This window comes from Centroberyx gerrardi, chromosome 23, assembly GCF_048128805.1.
Source record: "Centroberyx gerrardi isolate f3 chromosome 23, fCenGer3.hap1.cur.20231027, whole genome shotgun sequence".
NCBI classification, from domain to species: domain Eukaryota; kingdom Metazoa; phylum Chordata; class Actinopteri; order Beryciformes; family Berycidae; genus Centroberyx; species Centroberyx gerrardi.
The window spans coordinates 1,983,474-2,003,040 of NC_136019.1; the positions used below are offsets into that span (position 1 = coordinate 1,983,474).

General features: G+C 37.9%; 2 protein-coding genes across 2 annotated transcripts; both read left to right on the top strand.

Moving 5' to 3' along the window:
- Window positions 1-1,849: 1,849 nt before the first annotated feature.
- Window positions 1,850-6,104, top strand: LOC139909233 (uncharacterized). The gene is made up of 4 exons (XM_078281790.1): window positions 1,850-1,955; window positions 3,399-3,755; window positions 4,535-5,324; window positions 5,848-6,104. The coding sequence occupies exons 2-4, from the start codon at window positions 3,435-3,437 to the stop codon at window positions 6,102-6,104; spliced, it is 1,368 nt and encodes a 455-aa protein (XP_078137916.1). The 5' UTR covers window positions 1,850-1,955; window positions 3,399-3,434.
- A 4,355-nt stretch (window positions 6,105-10,459) lies between these two features.
- Window positions 10,460-15,005, top strand: LOC139923111 (endonuclease domain-containing 1 protein-like). Its single transcript, XM_071913830.2, has 3 exons — window positions 10,460-10,523; window positions 12,336-12,692; window positions 14,228-15,005. The coding sequence occupies exons 2-3, from the start codon at window positions 12,372-12,374 to the stop codon at window positions 14,912-14,914; spliced, it is 1,008 nt and encodes a 335-aa protein (XP_071769931.2). The 5' UTR covers window positions 10,460-10,523; window positions 12,336-12,371; the 3' UTR covers window positions 14,915-15,005.
- Window positions 15,006-19,567: the final 4,562 nt, after the last annotated feature.

Sequence of the window (19,567 nt, forward strand, 5' to 3'; positions counted from 1 at the left end):
AGGAGCCGGCGAGGGACTTCCAAGGGGACCAAACATGGAAAGAAACAACGTGAGGAGACTTTGGTTACAGTAAAACGGTATCAACTAAATCTAGAAGAAACCGTCTGTAAAAGTTCCGCTTTATTGTCATCTCAGCTGCATAAATCTACATATATATATACATCCAAATATACTTAGTCTGTACACTGTGACACAAAATCTGGTTTCTCCAGGCTCAAGGTGCAGATGCAGGAAAATAACAAGACAAGTTAGTAATAAAACAATAGACTTAAGTTAACTACTATTCCATACTTTCCTGTCCTCAATGTCCTCAATATGTATTATCAATCATTTTGTAACAGGTGTCAGTTTTTATGAAGTGCCATATAGGACATAATCCACACTTTCCTCTCATTTAAACTACTGAAACACTCACACACACTTTACTGAAAACCTCTCATTATTCTCTACTGAACCACTCTCATATATACTATTGAAATTGAAAATGTTCACACACACACACACACACTAGTAAGAACTTTCACATTCACCACTGAAATATTCTCATAAACACGACTGAAATAGTATATGCTCAAATATACTACTTAAATTCTCATATACACTACTAAGAGGTTAAATTTCAGTAGTGTATGTTTATTTCAGTGGTGTATGTGTGAGCATTTCAATAGTGAGTGTTTCAGTAGGTTAAATGAGAGGATCTCACAATACATGTATGTGAGAGGTAAAGTAGTATGTGCAAGCCAAAGTTTGGATTATGTCCTAGGGCACCTCATACATGTGGTTTCACTTGTCTAAACAATAATTCTCAGAAACAATAATTCTCAGAAACAATAATTCTCAGAAACAATAATTCGCAGAAAGAATAATTCGCAGAAAGAATAATTCGCAGAAACAATAATTCTCAGAAACAATAATTCTCTGAACTTCCTCTAAAGCTGAATCTGAATCTAAGTCCGCAGACTTCCAAGGGGACCAAACATGGAAAGAAACAACGTGAGGAGAATTTGGTTACAGTAAAACGGTGACTTGAGTCCAAGTCATGTGACTCGAGTCCTCACCTCTGCTAAAGAATGAAATGCAAGTAACGACCGCTCTGTTAGATCAGAAACTGTAATGTGAACCACTGGTGGACAGGAATATTCTGTTAACTGGTTTATTCTTGGCAACAGGGAGACTCAATCTCTGGGTAATGGTTCATGTAAACAGATTAAACTTTGGAACATCTTTCTGTAATTGCTTGAGACTTGACCTGATGCATGAAGAGAAGACTTGAGACTGGACTTGACTTGGGTTCTGGTGACTTGGGACTCGACTCTGACTTGTACTTTGATGACTTGAAAAGGTTTCTAAAGTCTTGACTTGAGATCTTGTGTTTGTGTAAATGACTCAGATTGAAAGTGATGAGATTTGTTCCAGCGGACGACTGAATTTAAATTCTGTTTTCTGAATTTGTATGGAATGATTGAATTTATTGAAGTTGAAACTGATTATAGAAATCAAACTCATGATGCTCTTACCAAGTTTTTATCCAATTAAAACCATATTGCATTGAAAAGTCCTAGATATTTAGTTTTCTTTAAGATATTAAATTGATACTGGACTCTTGATTTGTTCTGACTTGACTTGCTGTTCTACATTTAGACTTGAGACTTGACATGAATGACTTGGACTTGACTTGATAATCTACATTTAGACTTGGGACTTGTGCCTCAAGACTTCAGACTGACTTGGGACTCGAGTGAAGTTGACTTGGTCACACCTCTGGTTAATCATAATAAAAAACACACCCCTCCTCTGCTGACGAAAATGAGATTCAGAACTCCTTCACTAGCTCTGCTTATATTGAGGAAGACAGTCAGACTGTTTCTGGTTTCTACTGCTGTGTGAAAAGGAAGACGCTTCGACCGTCTCCAAATCTCTACTGGCAGATTTTCAGGACGGGCAGAACCAAGAACGTACATAAGGCCGTAAGCTTTTCTTGGTATTATATTTCCAATTTATGTTTCATTTTATTCACTTTTGTCATTGAAATTTCAAAGAATGCACATCTTTTCCTTTCTGTTGCTTTTAATGGATCTTTGTTGTTTTTTCTGTTTTTATGTACTTATTATTTACTCTGTAGCACTTTTGATTTAGTTTTAATAAAATGTAGTGTTATCATTATTATTATTATTATTACATCTGCAGTAACTAAAAACCAGCACAGCCGCAGTTTAGACTGAAAGTTTACAAGATTTTGATGTGTTGAGTGAATTTCATGACCCTTGGGCCCGTTAAACCTTTGTATAATTCCAAGAATACATGGGCATCAATTAGAAAATAATCATTCTTTTGTTTATTCCTGAAAAATTTTACTCATTAGATGCGTTTTAATCCATAACCTACTTCAACTTCAACAACTCACTCTCATTTCTCAAACAACCCACACATAACTTTACAACTGATCATATTCAGCTATTTCTTCACGTGTTCCTAATTGGTATGAAAAACACAGAAGAAGAGACAGACAAGTCCATCATGCTGAGCCAAAGTTACAGGGACTGGAATCAGATTTGTTTTGATTTCCCCAAAATCTCCAACCTGGCAGGATGACAGGTCACCAAAACTCTGTCCAATAAACAAGCTACTTGTGAGTCATGTGACTTTTGTTTACAAGCCCTGCTTCATTTCTAATTGGGCAGTGTGAATGTAAACAAACCAAATACAAAAATTCAAGAAAGTAGACTTATCCACTCTGGTTCAGAGCTCAGACCAAAGCGTGTGCTGTGATCACACTTAAGTTGACTATAAAGGGAAAATTATACTTCCGCGTCATATTGCTGCTGTAGCGACGGCGTGGGTCCCTAGGGTGCCTACGTGTTCTGGGATATTGCTCACCACAAATTCAGTGACATCTGGTAATCTTTCTAATTCGGAGATGAGGTGTCCTACTAATAGTATATTGCAAACCTCCTCAGCTCATGCTGTTGATGTTATTATTATTATTATTGATGTTAATTGTAATTTTTAATGATACTATATATATATATATTTATAATTGTCATAGGCCTATATGCTACTATCTTTATAATGTTACTGTTTTACTTTCTGCAATAGTCGAGTTTTGATACATTCGCCGCTACTTTTGCACATTTAGTGAACACTTTGTCTGACCTGCCCTGTATATAGTCTTTACATATATATTTTTATTTCCTATTTTGTATGTCTGTTTTTATTCTTTAATACTGTACTTTTGATTGTTTACGTTGTTTGACCTGAGCCTTGCCCTAAGCATTTCATTGTACAGACAACCCTGCGTTTCTGCATATTTGACAATAAAGGATTTGAAACTTGAAACTTGAAACCTACGTCGTAACGACGGCATAGAAGTATAATTTACCCTTAACTCTTTCTCTTAGTTTCCCTCTGACCTGAAGACACGCAGCCTGTTAACGATGGTGTCGGTGAAGACTCTCCTGTCCCTCGCCGCTCTCCTCCTCGTGTCCGTCGTTCCCATGGTAACTGAAGTGGTGAGGTCGATGTCGGAGTGCGCAGAGTTTCTCCTGAAGGAGACTCCGCCCCGTATCCCGGGTGTTTTGGAGGGCGGGAACATCCTGGACCAGAGGCGCTACAAACCCATTTGCCAGACTTTTGACAACACAAGACGGTTTGTGACGCTCTACGACACCGACAACAAGATTCCGGTGTTTTCCGCCTACAAGTTCACCGGGAGCATAGGACGCAGACCCGATACCCTTTGGAAGATAGAGCCACAGGTACTTTTTTCTTTCTCTGACTAGATTTTCATTTATTAAGTAAACAACCATTATATTGTATTTTTTGTGATTGTATCCATACATACCACTAATAATTCAACATCCATATTAATACTACTACTACTAATACTACTACTAGCCTACTAATAATAATAAGCGTTATAGCAATCTAAGAGTAGGTACTTTACAGAAAAGTATAACATAGTAAAATATATGAAATGGACATAAAAATTAGGAAAATATTCAAAAGAAAATTTAAAATGTATTTAAAATATTGGTTAAAAATGCTTGTTAATATGATAAAATAAATACATAAAGACACAAGACAAGATTAAAACCATGGCAAAAACTAAACATTTAACTGAAGGGAAGTCACAAGCTCACTGTGATGAGGGTTGAACCTGGGTCTTCTGGCTGAAGGATAATTGACCTTAAGGTTATATAGTCAGGTCTGGAGTGCTTAATCAATACATAAATAAATAAATTATGTCATCAACTGTCATTTTAGTTATTTAATTGCAAGTAGACATTCTCTCCCGGGTGTGCTGTTTGACTGGTTGGAAAGGTTAATCTGAAAATGTAATCCATTGGAGATTGCTAATTGCCTGGTTCAAATTATAATAATTAACATGATCCACTGGAATTCACCAATTTAGTACTGTAATCAGATTACTTTGAGTTACTTTTGAATCACCAAAATCTGTTCAGAAAAAAACATTTATTTTATTATACTGATTCCCTCCCTGTGCCACTAACACTTAGCCTTCTAACCTTTGCAGCTTGAGAATGAAAAAGCCAACAAAAACATGAGGCGCGTCGACAAGAAAAGAGTCTACAATCACCAGGCCGGGGACATCGACTACAGAAACAGCAGCTTCGATAGGGGGCACATATTTCCGAGTTCTCACGCGTTCAACACATCTGATAAACACTCTACCTTCACCCTGACCAACATTGTTCCTCAAGTAGATACTTTTAACAAGAAGAGCTGGAGCAGAATGGAGAGCTGCGTCAAATGTGTCCTGGAGATATACTGCATCAACCAAAATAACAATCCTGAAGGCTTTGTGGTGACTGGAGCGACGCCAAGCGCCGGCAACTTCCTCAAAAACAGGGTTAACATCCCCTCCATGCTCTGGTCAGCATTCTGCTGCTACAGCACCAAGACGAACAAGTGGCTAGCGAGCGCGCACTGGGGTGACAATGTTCCAGATGAAGGTGACCATAAATATCTTAAGACCAAGACCTTGGCACAACTCAATGAAAGAATGAGCACAGCTGGCTCCAAATTTGAGGTGTTCCCTGACACGCAATGTCCTCTAGACTCAACTGTTGCTGAGTTTTACCCAGAGATTATCGCTGAATATCCACTGTGCCATTGCCCTCCCACTGCTTCAACCAAATCTGCCCCTCCCGCCTCCACATCTGCCCCTCCCACCTCTACATCTGCCCTTCCCACTGCCACATCTGTCCCTTCTACTACCATTGGATCAACGACTGCTGCTACCACTATTCCTTCAACTACCACTGCTACCACTTCTAGCATTCCCAAAACTACTGGTGCTATAAGTACTAGCTTTCCTTCAACTACCGCTGCTACCACTACTAGCATTCCTTTGACTACTACTGCTACCACTAGCATTCCTTTGACTACGGCTGCTAGCACTACTAGCATTCCTTTGACTACTACTGCTACCACTAGCATTCCTTTGACTACTACTGCTACCACTAGCATTCCTTTGACTACGGCTGCTACCACTACTAGCATTCCTTTGACTACTACTGCTAGCACTACTAGCATTCCTTTGACTACTACTGCTACCACTACTAGCATTCCTTCAACTACCACTGCTACCACTTCTAGCATTCCCAAAACTACTGGTGCTATAAGTACTAGCATTCCTTCGACTACTACTGCTACCACTAGCATTTCTTCAACTACGGCTGCTACCAATACTAGTAATCCTTCAACTACCACTGTTAGCACTACTAGGAATCCTTCAACTACCACTGCTACCACTTCTAGCATTCCCAAAACTACCGCTGCTACCACTACTAGCATTCCTTCAACTACCGCTGCTCCAACTCCGAGCACCACTCTGTGACCACCACCACTACTACTCCGACAACCACATCTACTGCCCCAACCACAAATATGACTCGGTCAACTGCTATTCTGAAAACCAGCACTTCCGCCATTATTTCTCCAACAACCACTACGCCAACAACAGTTACTATGCCTCAAACTGCTACCGCTCCTCTAATGACCATCACTGCCACTCCAAACTCAACTATTCCTTCAAATACTATTGTGCCAACCACCGCTACCCGTCCAAAAACTACTGCTAACCCACTAACTTCTACGACCTCTCAAACTAGTTCATCTGTTCCTCCAACCACCACTACTCTTTCAAATACTACTATTCCTTCAAGTACTACCCCTAATCAGACTGGTACATCTGTCCCTCAAACCACTAATACTACTGCCCCAAACCTTACATCTTTCCGTCCAACTACCACTGTTTCTCACTCAAACATCATTAGTCATCCAACATCATCTCATCTTGACATCTCTGTTCAGCAACCTCCTTCTTCCCCTCCCTCTCACCCTCCTCCTTTCCCTCCAACCGTACTTCTTCCTCCTTCTCCCCCTACACCAATATCTGTTTTCCACCATTTCAAGAACAGCCTACTTGCCTACTACCGAATGCTTTACCATTACCTGAATAACAACTAGGTGGTTAGAGAGTGCTGTGCACCCTCGCACAGTGCTAAAGTATTTATACTTGGTATCAGTCACGTCCACAAATACCAAAAATCAAGTAATAATACAATGCTTTCCAATCATATTGAAATAAGAGATGTATTCCAAAATTAGATCTCCATCATTTGAAAAAATGTGACATCTTTTCTTATAAAATCAATGCTGGTATGAAGGTAAAGCACATTATGGGTTTCAAGTGCAGTCATCAGTCATCTTAAAAGAAAAATCCACCCTCAGATCCTCTTACACTGTGATATCTCATCAGTCTGTGATGCATTCCAGGAGTTTTTTGTAATTTTCCTTTTTTGATGTAGTAAGTAACTTTGCTGTGTCTAGATGCTGCATTGCATTCTGGTCTCTCTCCTGCTCCTGTGGTGGAGAAATTGGTTTCTCTCCTCTTCTACGATGGATTTCTCCCTGTATGATTGTTGAACGTCTCTTGGTGCAAAATGGCGGATCTAGAAAGAAGCCCTCGCTCGTTGATTCTGAGGGACTGACAGCAAAGCCTGACATTTACCACTGATGTTTTAGATCCTGAAACATTTTCTGATATCAAACTCCACTGTAGCTGCTGGAAACATCTGGAGGTGACGTCACCTCGTCTACAATTGGCCAGTTAGAAGATTGGCCACCAAGAAGAAAAATGGATGAAACTACTAAACTACTAAATGGATAAAAAGTATCACCAACAGCTGTGTTGTTCCTTTAAGATTTTTTCTTGTAAAGTAGTTATGATAAAGATAAAATCATCTGCATATATATTGACTATGATTTAGCATATGATTAAGCATATCTAAGCATGTATCAGAATAAAACCCTACAAATCATGTTCATCAGTTACAACAGAAAATTAGATAGGAAAAAACTCTCCTGTCCCAAAACTGTGCTTTTGTGCAGGCTTAGCAACAAGCTATTTTTGAATTTGTTATCATTTGATTTGTATCATTGATTTATCATCATGATGGGCTGTATTTTACACTTTAGGGAAGAAAAGAGTCCTTTAGATAGCTTCACATAGAGGACAAATTCAAACTAAAACTGTTGATAACTCTCCAATCAAATGTATTTGTACAAATGAATAAACACAAATTACACAAAAGCTGGTCTGTAAAAATTGTGTTTAAATCTGCAATAAGCTGACTGACTGCCTGTCTGACTGACTGCCTGTCTGACTGCCTGACTGACTGACTGACTGACTGACTGTCTGACTGACCTGAATTTGCGTTGTGATGCCCTCGGCTGCGCCTTGGAAAAACATTATACATTCAATCAGGTCCCAACTTTGAACTGGTAGTGTAATCGATTAAAATGGGATCAACTGTTATTTAATTCAATATCGGAGGAACAGTGTTGATCATGTACAAAAATAAAAAAGCATTTTAAAAAAGTTTTAGTGAGATATATCCCACAGAAATGTCCCACAATTATAGAATTACTCATGATATCAAGAAATTACACCAATATTTACTTTAGGCTGTTATTCTGCAAAACAAAAGAAGACATTTAAGATTTTCCTTTTTTTTTTTTTTTTTTTTTTTTTTTACAGTTTTATGAGTTATCACCTCATAACCAATTTAATGATGCCATCATTAAATTGTACTGCCTGAGGTGGTTGGAAGATTTTTAAGGAGAGTCTACCACTACTCAGTCCTACTGACCGTCGTCTGAAAACCTTGTAACTCCAATTTCAGCAATTTTCATGTTTTGAATTGAAAGATAACCTGCTCCTTTATGAGTTTAGACACATTCTGCTTATAAAAACATTTCAAACTCTATTGGATATATGGAAAAATGCATGGTTGGCACGTCGAAAACAAAGCTGGGTTTCTTCGTTTCTGAAAAGATTACATTTGGGAGATACGACAAATGCCAAAAGTCTTATGAGTGGAAACAAATGTCTGTGTAGGTTCATAAGAGCAGGTGTTGATTTTTAAACAGTGCACAACATGCTCATTTAGGACCAAAACTTCTCTTACGCACCCAGAAAAAACTTTTAAATAGCTAAAAAAAAAAACGCCTGTTCTCATAAAACAAAAACATTGGTACCACGAATATGGTTTCACTTGTCTAAACAATAATTCTTAGAAACAATAATTCTCTGAACTTCCTCTAAAGCTGAATCTGACCTCCGAGCATCTCTCTGCCAAGTCAGTCTCTGTTTCGTTTCTCCAGTCTGGTCAAAAGGACAGTGTGATAATTTGTGATTTAATGCAGCAGCATTTGCTTGGGGTTAATCTTCAGTTTTTCTGGATATTGTGATAACGAATATATTAATAGTCTTGATTTTAACAGAATTATTTTACGTCTCTTTTTGCATCTCATATCAGCATCTTGACTATTTCAAACTGCAGTGGGCAGTCTGAGTGAAATGAAATGCTTCAGTTTTGATGATGCCAACATTGATAGATTCGTAATTGTGGAAACTAAAATTGCGATATAGTTATACACGGTTAAAAATGCAGCCTGAATGCAAAAAAACATTGTTCTGAAGATACTTTGTTATAACAAATGAACACCTCTCTGTGTTTTACAGGGGAATTAGGAATCAGCAGAATGACTTGATGTGAGACTGTTTTTTTAATTTTGTTTTTATTTAACCTTTATTTAACCAGGCAGGTCAATTAAGAACAAATTCTTATTTACAATGACGGCCTAGCAAGAGGACAAAAGGACCTCTCGAAGGGTAAGGGGAAAAGGGGTCAGAAAAGGGGTCAAAAAAAAAAAAAAGACACGCAAAAGAAACTAAAGAAAGAACAATCCAGATAAGACTATCAGACACAAATGTTACATACATCGCAGAGGCATAGAAACCCAACACAGTATGGGAACGGGGAAATAATCAAAACACACACCAAACAAACAACAAAATAAAATGACTGGGAGCAGCAAACTGGAAGGAGGACTGGCCAAAAGAAATATTAACACGGGGAACTTCTAGCGAGATATGGCAGGCAGCTCTGGTGTTACAGGGAGTGGATGTGGACTGCTGAACTGTGCTCCCCTCCACATTTAAAGAGGCGGTATGTTTCACCTCCTCAAGAATTTTATGTCACCTGCTGTCTATGAAACACATCTGTAGTTTCAGTAAAATATTATTAGAATTACATTCAATCATTTATATTGCAGTGCTTCTCAACTTCACCCAGACATTTGCAGGTTGTTTTTGGGGCTCGGTACACAAGCAAAATGAGCCACTGCTCTGATTGGGTGATTGACCCCATCTCTAGCTCTGATTGGTTGATATGGTTCATGTAAACAGATTAAACTTTGGAACATCTTTCTGTAATTGCTTAAGACTTGACTTGCTGCATGAAGAGAAGACTTGAGACTGGACTTGACTTGGGTTCTGGTGACTTGGGACTTGACTTTGACTTGAAAAGGTTTCTAAAGTCTTGACTTGAGATCTTGTGTTTGTGTAAATGACTCAGATTGAAAGTGATGAGATTTGTTCCAGCAGACGACTGAATTTAAATTCTGTTTTCTGAATTTGTATGGAATGATTGAATTTATTGAAGTTGAAACTGATTATAGAAATCAAACTCATGATGCTCTTACCAAGTTTTTATCCTATTAAAACCATATTGCATTGAAAAGTCCTAGATATTTAGTTTTCTTTAAGATATTAAATTGATACTGGACTCTTGATTTGTTCTGACTTGACTTGCTGTTCTACATTTAGACTTGAGACTTGACTTTAATGACATGGACTTGACTTGGTGATCTACATTTAGACTTGGGACTTGACTTGAGACTTGGCCTCAAGACTTCAGACTGACTCGGGACTCGAGTGAAGTTGACTTGGTCACACCTCTGGTTAATCATAATAAAAAACACACCCCTCCTCTGCTGACGAAAATGAGATTCAGAACTCCTTCACTAGCTCTGCTTATATTGAGGAAGACAGTCAGACTGTTTCTGGTTTCTACTGCTGTGTGAAAAGGAAGACGCTTCGACCGTCTCCAAATCTCTACTGGCAGATTTTCAGGACGGGCAGAACCAAGAACGTACGTAAGGCCGTAAGCTTTTCTTGGTATTATATTTCCAATTTATGTTTCATTTTATTCACTTTTGTCATTGAAATTTCAAAGAATGCACATCTTTTCCTTTCTGTTGCTTTTAATGGATCTTTGTTGTTTTTTCTGTTTTTATGTACTTATTATTTACTCTGTAGCACTTTTGATTTAGTTTTAATAAAAAGTGCATTACAATTTAAATGTATTATTATTATTAGTAGTAGTAGTATTACATCTGCAGTAACTGAATAACAGTAACAGCTGCATTTGATGTTTTTCTTACTTAAACTGAAAGTTTACATGGTTTGATTTATTGTTTGAAACCCCCTTTGTATAATTCCAAGAGTACATGAGCGTCAATGAGAAAAATGATTTACTCTGTAGCACTTTTGATTTAGTTTTAATAAAATGTATTATTAGTATTATTATTACATCTGCAGTAACTGAAAACCAGCACAGCCGCAATTTAGATTTTTTTGAACTTAAAGTTGACCAGATTTGATGTGTTTCATGACCCTTGGGCCCGTTAAACCCCCTTTGTGTAACTCCAAGAATACATGGGCGTCAATGAGAAAATAATCATTCTTTTGTTTATTCCTGAAAAATCGTACTCATTACAGATGCGTTTTAATCCATAACCTACTTCAACTCTCTCTCATTTCTCAAACAACCCACACATAACTTTACGATATTTCTTCATGTGTTCTTAACTGGTATGAACACCACAGAAGAAGAGGGCAAGTCAAGACAAGTCCATCATGCTCAGCTAAAGTTACAGGGACTGGAATCAGATTTGTTTTGATTTCCCCAAAATCTCCAACCTGGCAGGATGACAGGTCACCAAACCTCTGTCCAATAAACAAGCTACTTGTGAGTCATGTGACTTTTGTTTACAAGCCCTGCTTCATTTCTAATCAGGCAGTGTGAACGTAAACAAACCAAATACAGATTTCAAGAATGTAAACTGTGTGGTGTGATCCCACCATAAGTTGACCGTAAAGGGAAAATTATACTTGTGCATCAATTGCTGCCATTCTCTGTAGGAACGTTTATTTTAGTCATTAGCCTTTACACACGGTTTGTCCTTTGTGGCTCCAGTAGCCCCAAAAGTGAAATTTACTCCAAACTCACCTGTGTGGGAAAAATATTGCATTTCATTATGATTGTAATATTTAGAAGTAAATGTGCCGTATGACCTATTGTCATGATGAAGGACGAATAGTTCAGGGACGTGTGCTTGGTAAACTTGTTATATGCTATGAAATGTATCTGTGTGATGGAGCAATGGGAAATTATTGAGAGGAAAAGCTGTGGGAGTGCAATCAAGTGTTTTTTCCTCAGCTGAAAATAGCGTGCTCACTCCCAAATGGAAAGAGGAAGAGGCATTGTAATACAGATCCTGTGCTGCATGAGAAAGGTTATCTTGCAACACACGACCTTAGATTTGTTTGTTGCACTGTATAAAAACTCTTGTTTTCTGACCTCGAGAGAGAACTGTGGTGTGTACTTCTCCCAAAGAATTGATTCATCACATCTACGTTGAAATTATTCTTCTGAGACTTAGCAACTCTCTTACAAATAGAAGAATTTCCCCTGTGTCAGAAACGGGATTTGGAAACAGGATCACTGTGCAGCTCAGAGACAAGTATTAAACATTAAACTCTCTTTGATCCGCTCCGTTGTTTTCACTATTGGCCGACATCAACCCGATACAGGGAGGAGGAAATACGATGCGGCCAATCACAGTTCTTGTGGCGTCGATTTGATGTAGAAGTATAATTTACCCTTAACTCTTTCTCTTAGTTTCCCTCTGACCTGAAGACACGCAGCCTGTTAACGATGGTGTCGGTGAAGACTCTCCTGTCCCTCGCCGCTCTCCTCCTCTTGTCCGTCGTTCCCATGGTAACTGAAGTGGTGAGGTCGATGTCGGAGTGCGCAGAGTTTCTCCTGAAGGAGACTCCGCCCCGTATCCCGGGCGTTTTGGAGGGCGGGAACATCCGGGACCAGAGGCGCTACAAACCCATTTGCCAGACTTTTAACAACACAAGACGGTTTGTGACGCTCTACGACACCGACAACAAGATTCCGGTGTTTTCCGCCTACAAGTTCACCGGGAGCATAGGACGCAGACCCGATACCCTTTGGAAGATAGAGCCACAGGTACTTTTTTCTTTCTCTGACAAGATTTTCATTAACTAACCATTATATTGTATTTTTTGTTATTGTACCCATACATACCACTAATAATTCAACATCCATAGTAATACTACTACTACTAATAATAATAGTAATAATATGCGTTACAGCAATTTAAGAGTAGGAACTTTACAGAAATGTATGAAATAGTAAAATATATAAAATGGACATAAAAATTTGGAAAATATTAAAAAGAAAATAAAAAAAAATGCTGGTTAAAAATGCTTGTTAAAATAGTTTCTCTGTGTTGCAGGTTTTCACTAAACCTACTCTTAGAGTAGGGTGATACTTTTGATATTAGATGATTATTTCTTCAATCCCATAATCAAGAGAATATTGATCTGACTAGCATTCAGGAATTAGAGTGCATGGGAAAAAGGTTTCACGCAGACCCGATACCCATTGGAAGATAGAGCCACAGGTACTTTTTTCTTTCTCTGACAAGATTATCATTAACTAACCATTATATTGTATTTTTTGTTATTGTACCCATACATACCACTAATAATTCAACATCCATAGTAATACTACTACTAATAATAATAATAGTAATAATATGCGTTACAGCAATTTGAGAGTAGGAACTTTACAGAAATGTATGAAATAGTAAAATATATAAAATGGACATAAAAATTTGGAAAATATTAAAAAGAAAATAAAAAAAATGCTGGTTAAAAATGCTTGTTAAAATAATAAAATAAATACCTAAAGACACAACACAAGATTAAAACCTTGGCAAAAACTATATACTCAGGTCTGGAGTGCTTAATCAATACATAAATAAATTGATTATGCCATCAACTGCCATTTTATTTCTTTAATTGCAAGTAGACTTTCCCTCCCGATAAATTGTGCTGGTTGGACAGGTTAATCTGAAAATGTAATCCATTGGAGATTGCTAATTGCCTGGTTTTAATTATAATAATTACTGTAACATAATCCACTGGAATTCACCAATTTAGTAGTGTAATCAGATTACTTTGAGTTACTTTTGAATCAGTAAACTTTATAGAAACAAATAATTTGTTCTACATTTTTTTTTTCTTCACTTTTTTCACTTTGCTTCGCACTTATGCACTGCTGCACTTCTTTTAAAATGTGTATTTTACTTTTTTTTATGCATCCTATGTACTCTATTTTTTAATTATTATTTTACAGTGGATTTTATTTTCCATCTTATGTTATGCATTCCTCATATTTTCACTATTATTATTCAGTGGGTTTTATTTTCCATCTTATGTTATGCTCATTCTATGTCTATTTTCATGTGAAGATGCATTTTATGTATTCTATTCTCCTCTTATCTTATTCTCACTATCATTACCAAGTTTTATGTGAAGCACTTGGTGCATGTAATTTCTCTGTTGTAAAGCACTTTGAGCTGCATTTCTTGTATGAAAGGTGCTATACAAATAAAGTTTATTATTATTATTATTATTACATTTATTTTATTATACTGATTCCCTCTCCACTAACACTTAGCCTTCTAACCTTTGCAGCTTGAGGATGAAACAGCCAACAGGAACATGAGGGACGTCGACAACACCAGAGTCTACAATCACCAGGCCGGGAAGAGCGACTACAACGACAAAAGCCGAGGCCTCGATAAGGGCCACATATTTCCGAGTTCTCACGCGTACGACACATCTGATAAAACCTCTACCTTCACCCTGACCAACATTGTTCCTCAAGCAGAGACTTTTAACAAGAAGAGCTGGAGCAGAATGGAGAGCTGCGTCAAATGTGTCCTGGAGAAATACTGCATCGACGAAAATAACAATCCTGAGGGCTTCGTGGTGACTGGAGCGACTCCCAGTGCCGGAAACCTCCTCAACGACAGGGTTAACATCCCCTCCGTGCTCTGGTCGGCGTTCTGCTGCTACAGCACCAAGACGACCCGGTGGCTGGCGAGCGCGCACTGGGGTGACAATGTTCCAGATGAAGGTGACCATAAATATCTTCAGACCAAGACCTTGGCAGAACTCTATAAAGAACTGAACCTCAAGGTGTTCCCCGTAACGCAGTGTCCTCTCCACACGACTCCTGCTGAGTTTTACTTAGAGACTAACGCTGAAAATACAGAGTGTGATTGCCCTCCCACTGCTTCAACCACATCTGCCCCTCACACCTCCACATCTGTCTTTAAAATCTGCCTAATAACAATAATAATAATAATAATATTATAAGCAATAATATACTATAGAAAAAAAAATTCAGCGCAATTAATAATTTGCTTCACATTCCCGAGAAAAATACGTCAAATCCAATAAGATGGTACACTGGTAATAAAACGACAATTAGAACTGTAAGAACAGTACAAGAAGACAATAAATAATAATAATAATGTAAAATCAGTCAAATCAAACAAAATCATGTTTACAGAGAAATGTTTTTAAAAGCAAATTAAAAGTTGAGAGCAACAATATCTGAGGAACAGTGTTGACCTTCAACAAATCCACTCTTCACTCTTGAAAATGATAAAGGAATATACATTCCAGTCCTCACAATGTTTTCTTCCTGAGGAAATGACATCATATGGTGATATCATGTGCTTTTGGGACAAACCATTTCTTCTTCTTTGGCATTTTATGGCGGTTGCGATCCAATGAGTTGCAGCACTGCCAACTAACTGGATTAACTGGATTTTCCTGCTGCAGCAAACCATTTGTTACTGAGAGGAGGCTTTTAAACGGTTAACTTAGTGGACAATAACATATAGAAAATTAGTTATTTCACACAGGTTTTTTGGTGTCTGTCATGATTATCTCATGTTCCTAAAAGGAAAATGTTATATACGCTCATTTTATTGTTGGAGAAACACAGGGTTTTCAGTGATATTCATCTTAGTTTTATAATTAAATGACATACATAATGAAGGTATTTGCTCAAACATGATCATGTACAAAAATAAAAAAGCATTTTAAAAAAGTTTTAATAAAAATATACGCAAGATATATCCCACAGAAATGTCCCACAATTATAGAATTGCTCATGATATCAATAAATTATACAAATATTTACTTGAGGCTGTTATTCTGCAAAACAAAAGAAGACATTTAAGATTTTCCATTTTTTTTTTTTTTCAGTTTTGAGTTATCACCTCATAACCCATGGCATCATTAAATTGTACTGCCTGAGATGGTTGGAAGATTTTTGAGGACATTCACCTACTAACCTAACTCCAATTTTAGGGATTTTCATGTTTTAAATTGAAAGATAACATGATCCTCTGGGTTTAGACATTCTGCTTATGAAAACCTTTCAAACACCATTGGATAAATGGAAAAATGCACGGTTGGCACGCTCAAATCAAGGCTGTATTTCTCAGTTCCTGAAAAGCTGACATTTGAGAGATATGACAGATGCCAAAAATCTAGGATTATCAGTAGAAACCAGAGGTGTGACCAAGTCGACTTCGCTCGAGTCCCAAGTCAGTCTCAAGTCTTGAGGCACAAGTCTCAAGTCAAGTCCCAAGATTACCAAGTCAAGTCCAAGTCAAGTCCATGTCATTAATGTCAAGTCTCAAGTCTAAATGTAGAACAGCAAGTCAAGTCAGAACAAATCAAGAGTCCAGTATCAATTTAATATCTTAAAGAAAACTAAATATCTAGGACTTTTCAATGCAATATGGTTTTAATAGGATAAAAACTTGGTAAGAGCATCATGAGTTTGATTTCTATAATCAGTTTTTCAACTTCAATAAATTCAATCATTCCATACAAATTCAGAAAACAGAATTTAAATTCAGTCGTCTGCTGGAACAAATCTCATCACTTTCAATCTGAGTCATTTACACAAACACAAGATCTCAAGTCAAGACTTTAGAAACCTTTTCAAGTCATCAAAGTACAAGTCAGAGTCAAGTCCCAAGTCACCAGAACCCAAGTCAAGTCAAGTCTCAAGTCTTCTCTTCATGCATCAAGTCAAGTCTCAAGAAATTAAAGCTGTGACTCGAGTCCTCACCTCACTGCTTGCTGGGTAAGAAAGAAGCATCAGCGATCTAATGCTTGAATAGGAAAACTTTATTGATCAGTTTTCCTCTGTTCTCTCATCACGTCTGCCAGCAGCTCAGTGATGCCGCTGTAGCCGACTCCGCTGGATAAGATTTTATCCCGAACCCGCGACAGGACGAGCTGCGGCAGCACGCCCATCTGCAGGGCCTTCCTCGCCGCCGCGTCGCTCATCATCAGCCCCTCCTCCAGCTGGTCCGTTTCCATGGGAACCTCGTGGTCGTCCCCGGCGGAGGACGCGTTTGGTGCGCCGAACAGGTCCGACACCAGCTCCTTGAGGTCGGTGTAGTTCGCCCCGTGGGTTCGAATCCTGCGCTGGACGCTCCGGAGGACCAGGTGGCGAGGGAGGCCCATCCTCAGCGCCTGGCGGACGATCAGAGAGTCTTCCGATTGGCTCCCGGACGGGCAGCCGCGGCACCTTGGGGAAATGGTGATGATACTGCTAGAACCGATTATAACTATTACACACAGGTTTATTTGTTTATTTGTTTATTTGTTAGGATCCCCATTAGCTTTGCCCTAAAGCACAGCTAGTCTTCCTGGGGTCCACATTTAAAAACATACATTAAACATTACAGTCAACACAAATGGCAAACATAAACATAAGACATATATTTAAAAAAAAAAAAAAAAAAAAAAAAGAACAAAACCAAAACAAACCAAACCAAACCAAAACAAAACAAAACAAAACAAAAAAAAACAAACAAAAAAAAAAACATTAATCTGTATTAGTAAAACTTACACTTATGACTCTCTCAACAGTTACCGGCAAACACTACAAATCTGCATATGCATAGCATCCTACAAATATGATGTTCCTAGGTGTTTCCTTATTTGCTTTTTAAACATTGATTTCTGTGTTAATTTAGTCAGGAACAGTGGTAAAGTATTCCATGTTTTCATTGCTCTATATACTACTGTGCGTTTAAGGAAATTTGTGTTTGCCTTGGGAAGTACCTGCCAAAATAAAGGAAACCCCGACATAAACGCTCCTTGGCATCGTTTTTAGCGTCTGACTGAAGCCTACTGGCCTAAGCATGATGGGATGTTACGTTTCTGAGAGGCAAAGTTCACCTTTTCACCCTCAGAAAGACGGTAAAATCCCTTTCCTTTTAAATTTTTATATTTTTTTCACTGAACTCAATAGGGGATGGTGGTAGTCCAAAGGTTGGTGAAAACATCCAATATACTGTAGCAGTGGTGCAATGGGAGTTCAGATATTGTTGAACTTCTTCATCTTGGCCAAGCCACACTATACTATACTATACTATACTATACTATACTATACTATACTATACTATACTATACTATACTATATATCTGGATTTGTGAAGCAACTGCAAAGCCTGTAAAGAGTTGTAGGATACTACCATTGTCCGTGGTTTATAAAGCCGGGGCGTCCTCTGAGAGAAGCTGCGGACTCTTTCCTGCCGTCCTACAGATGAAAAGACAAACAACTTCAAAACAAAAAGAAAAAATCAACGCATCATCATAGCAGGAAAGCAAAATTCTTCCACTGTTCTTTCACTGTTTTACACCAGCCAGCGATCATGTTTAGGATGGAAAAGAGCAAAAATGACTGGTTAACCTGCCAGTATGGCTGGGACTGCAGAGTAGAAAAACTAGACAAAATTCACATGTATTTGGTGCTAACTTCCCAGCTCAATTAGCATCCATTTAAAGTGATCTCACACTTATTAAGTAGACAATATTCACATTTTAGCATGACTAGTCCCTATAAACAGTCATTGAATTGTGTCTTTTCTTGTCATTTGGATTTTTTACTTTTTCTTTTTCTTTGTAGTTTTAGTTTGCTTTAAGGTGAGATGTTATTATCTCACCTCTACAAATTTGTCATTCCTCTGTTTGTTTTTTCCATTATTGCTGTATTTTCTCATTGTTTTCATCGCTTTACTCATGTCAAAATATACTTTATGGCACACTCCTCACCATTAAGTCGATGCTCCTCAGCGTCTCCTCCAGCTGACAACCTGGAGAGAATAAACAAGCAGAATAAATTGGTAAAACTTTACAATAAGGGTACATTAATTAAGGGTTAGTTAATGCTTAATAAGCTTTAACTAACCCTTAATTAACGGTTAACTAATGTGTCTGGTAATCATTTACTAATGGTGTTCATGTTAACTAAGGTATTAATTCATACATTATTTAATAGTCATCTTTATAAACTACTAAATAATGTATAAAATAATACCTTAGTTAACATGAACACCATTAGTAAATTACACATTAGTTAAATGTTAATTACTAACCCTTATTAAGCATTAACTAACCCTTAACTTAGTGTACCCTTATTGTAAAGTGTTACCAATAAATCCAACACATGATTAAAGGAAGCAAAGTAGATATTTACAGCAGAATTGGACTCCAAATGATGCTTATTATTATTGAACCCTGCTCCTCCGGTTGGGTGGAGGACCCCGCCACCCAGAAGGCCATGCTGCCACCCGGCAACATCACCGATCAATATCAAAACCAATCAGTATCATTCAGAAACGCCTACCTGAGTGTGTTCAGGAGATTCCGGCTTTCAGATATGTGAAGTTTTTGAAGAGCAAAGTAGTTCAAAAACACAAACTCTGCTGCTGAGGCCTCGATTCCAGAATTCTGTTCCATTCATGATGACACCATGGTGCCTCTTGTGACATCATCAGCGGGCGCATCATCACCAATGTCCAAAAACACAGTGGAGTCCGTGTGCTGTGAGAAGACGAGAAGATCTTTGCAGTTGAAACCTTTATTGTTCTTGTTTTTCTTCCCATTAACATTTGATAAAAAGGATTATTTCCTAACTGTTCACAGAACATG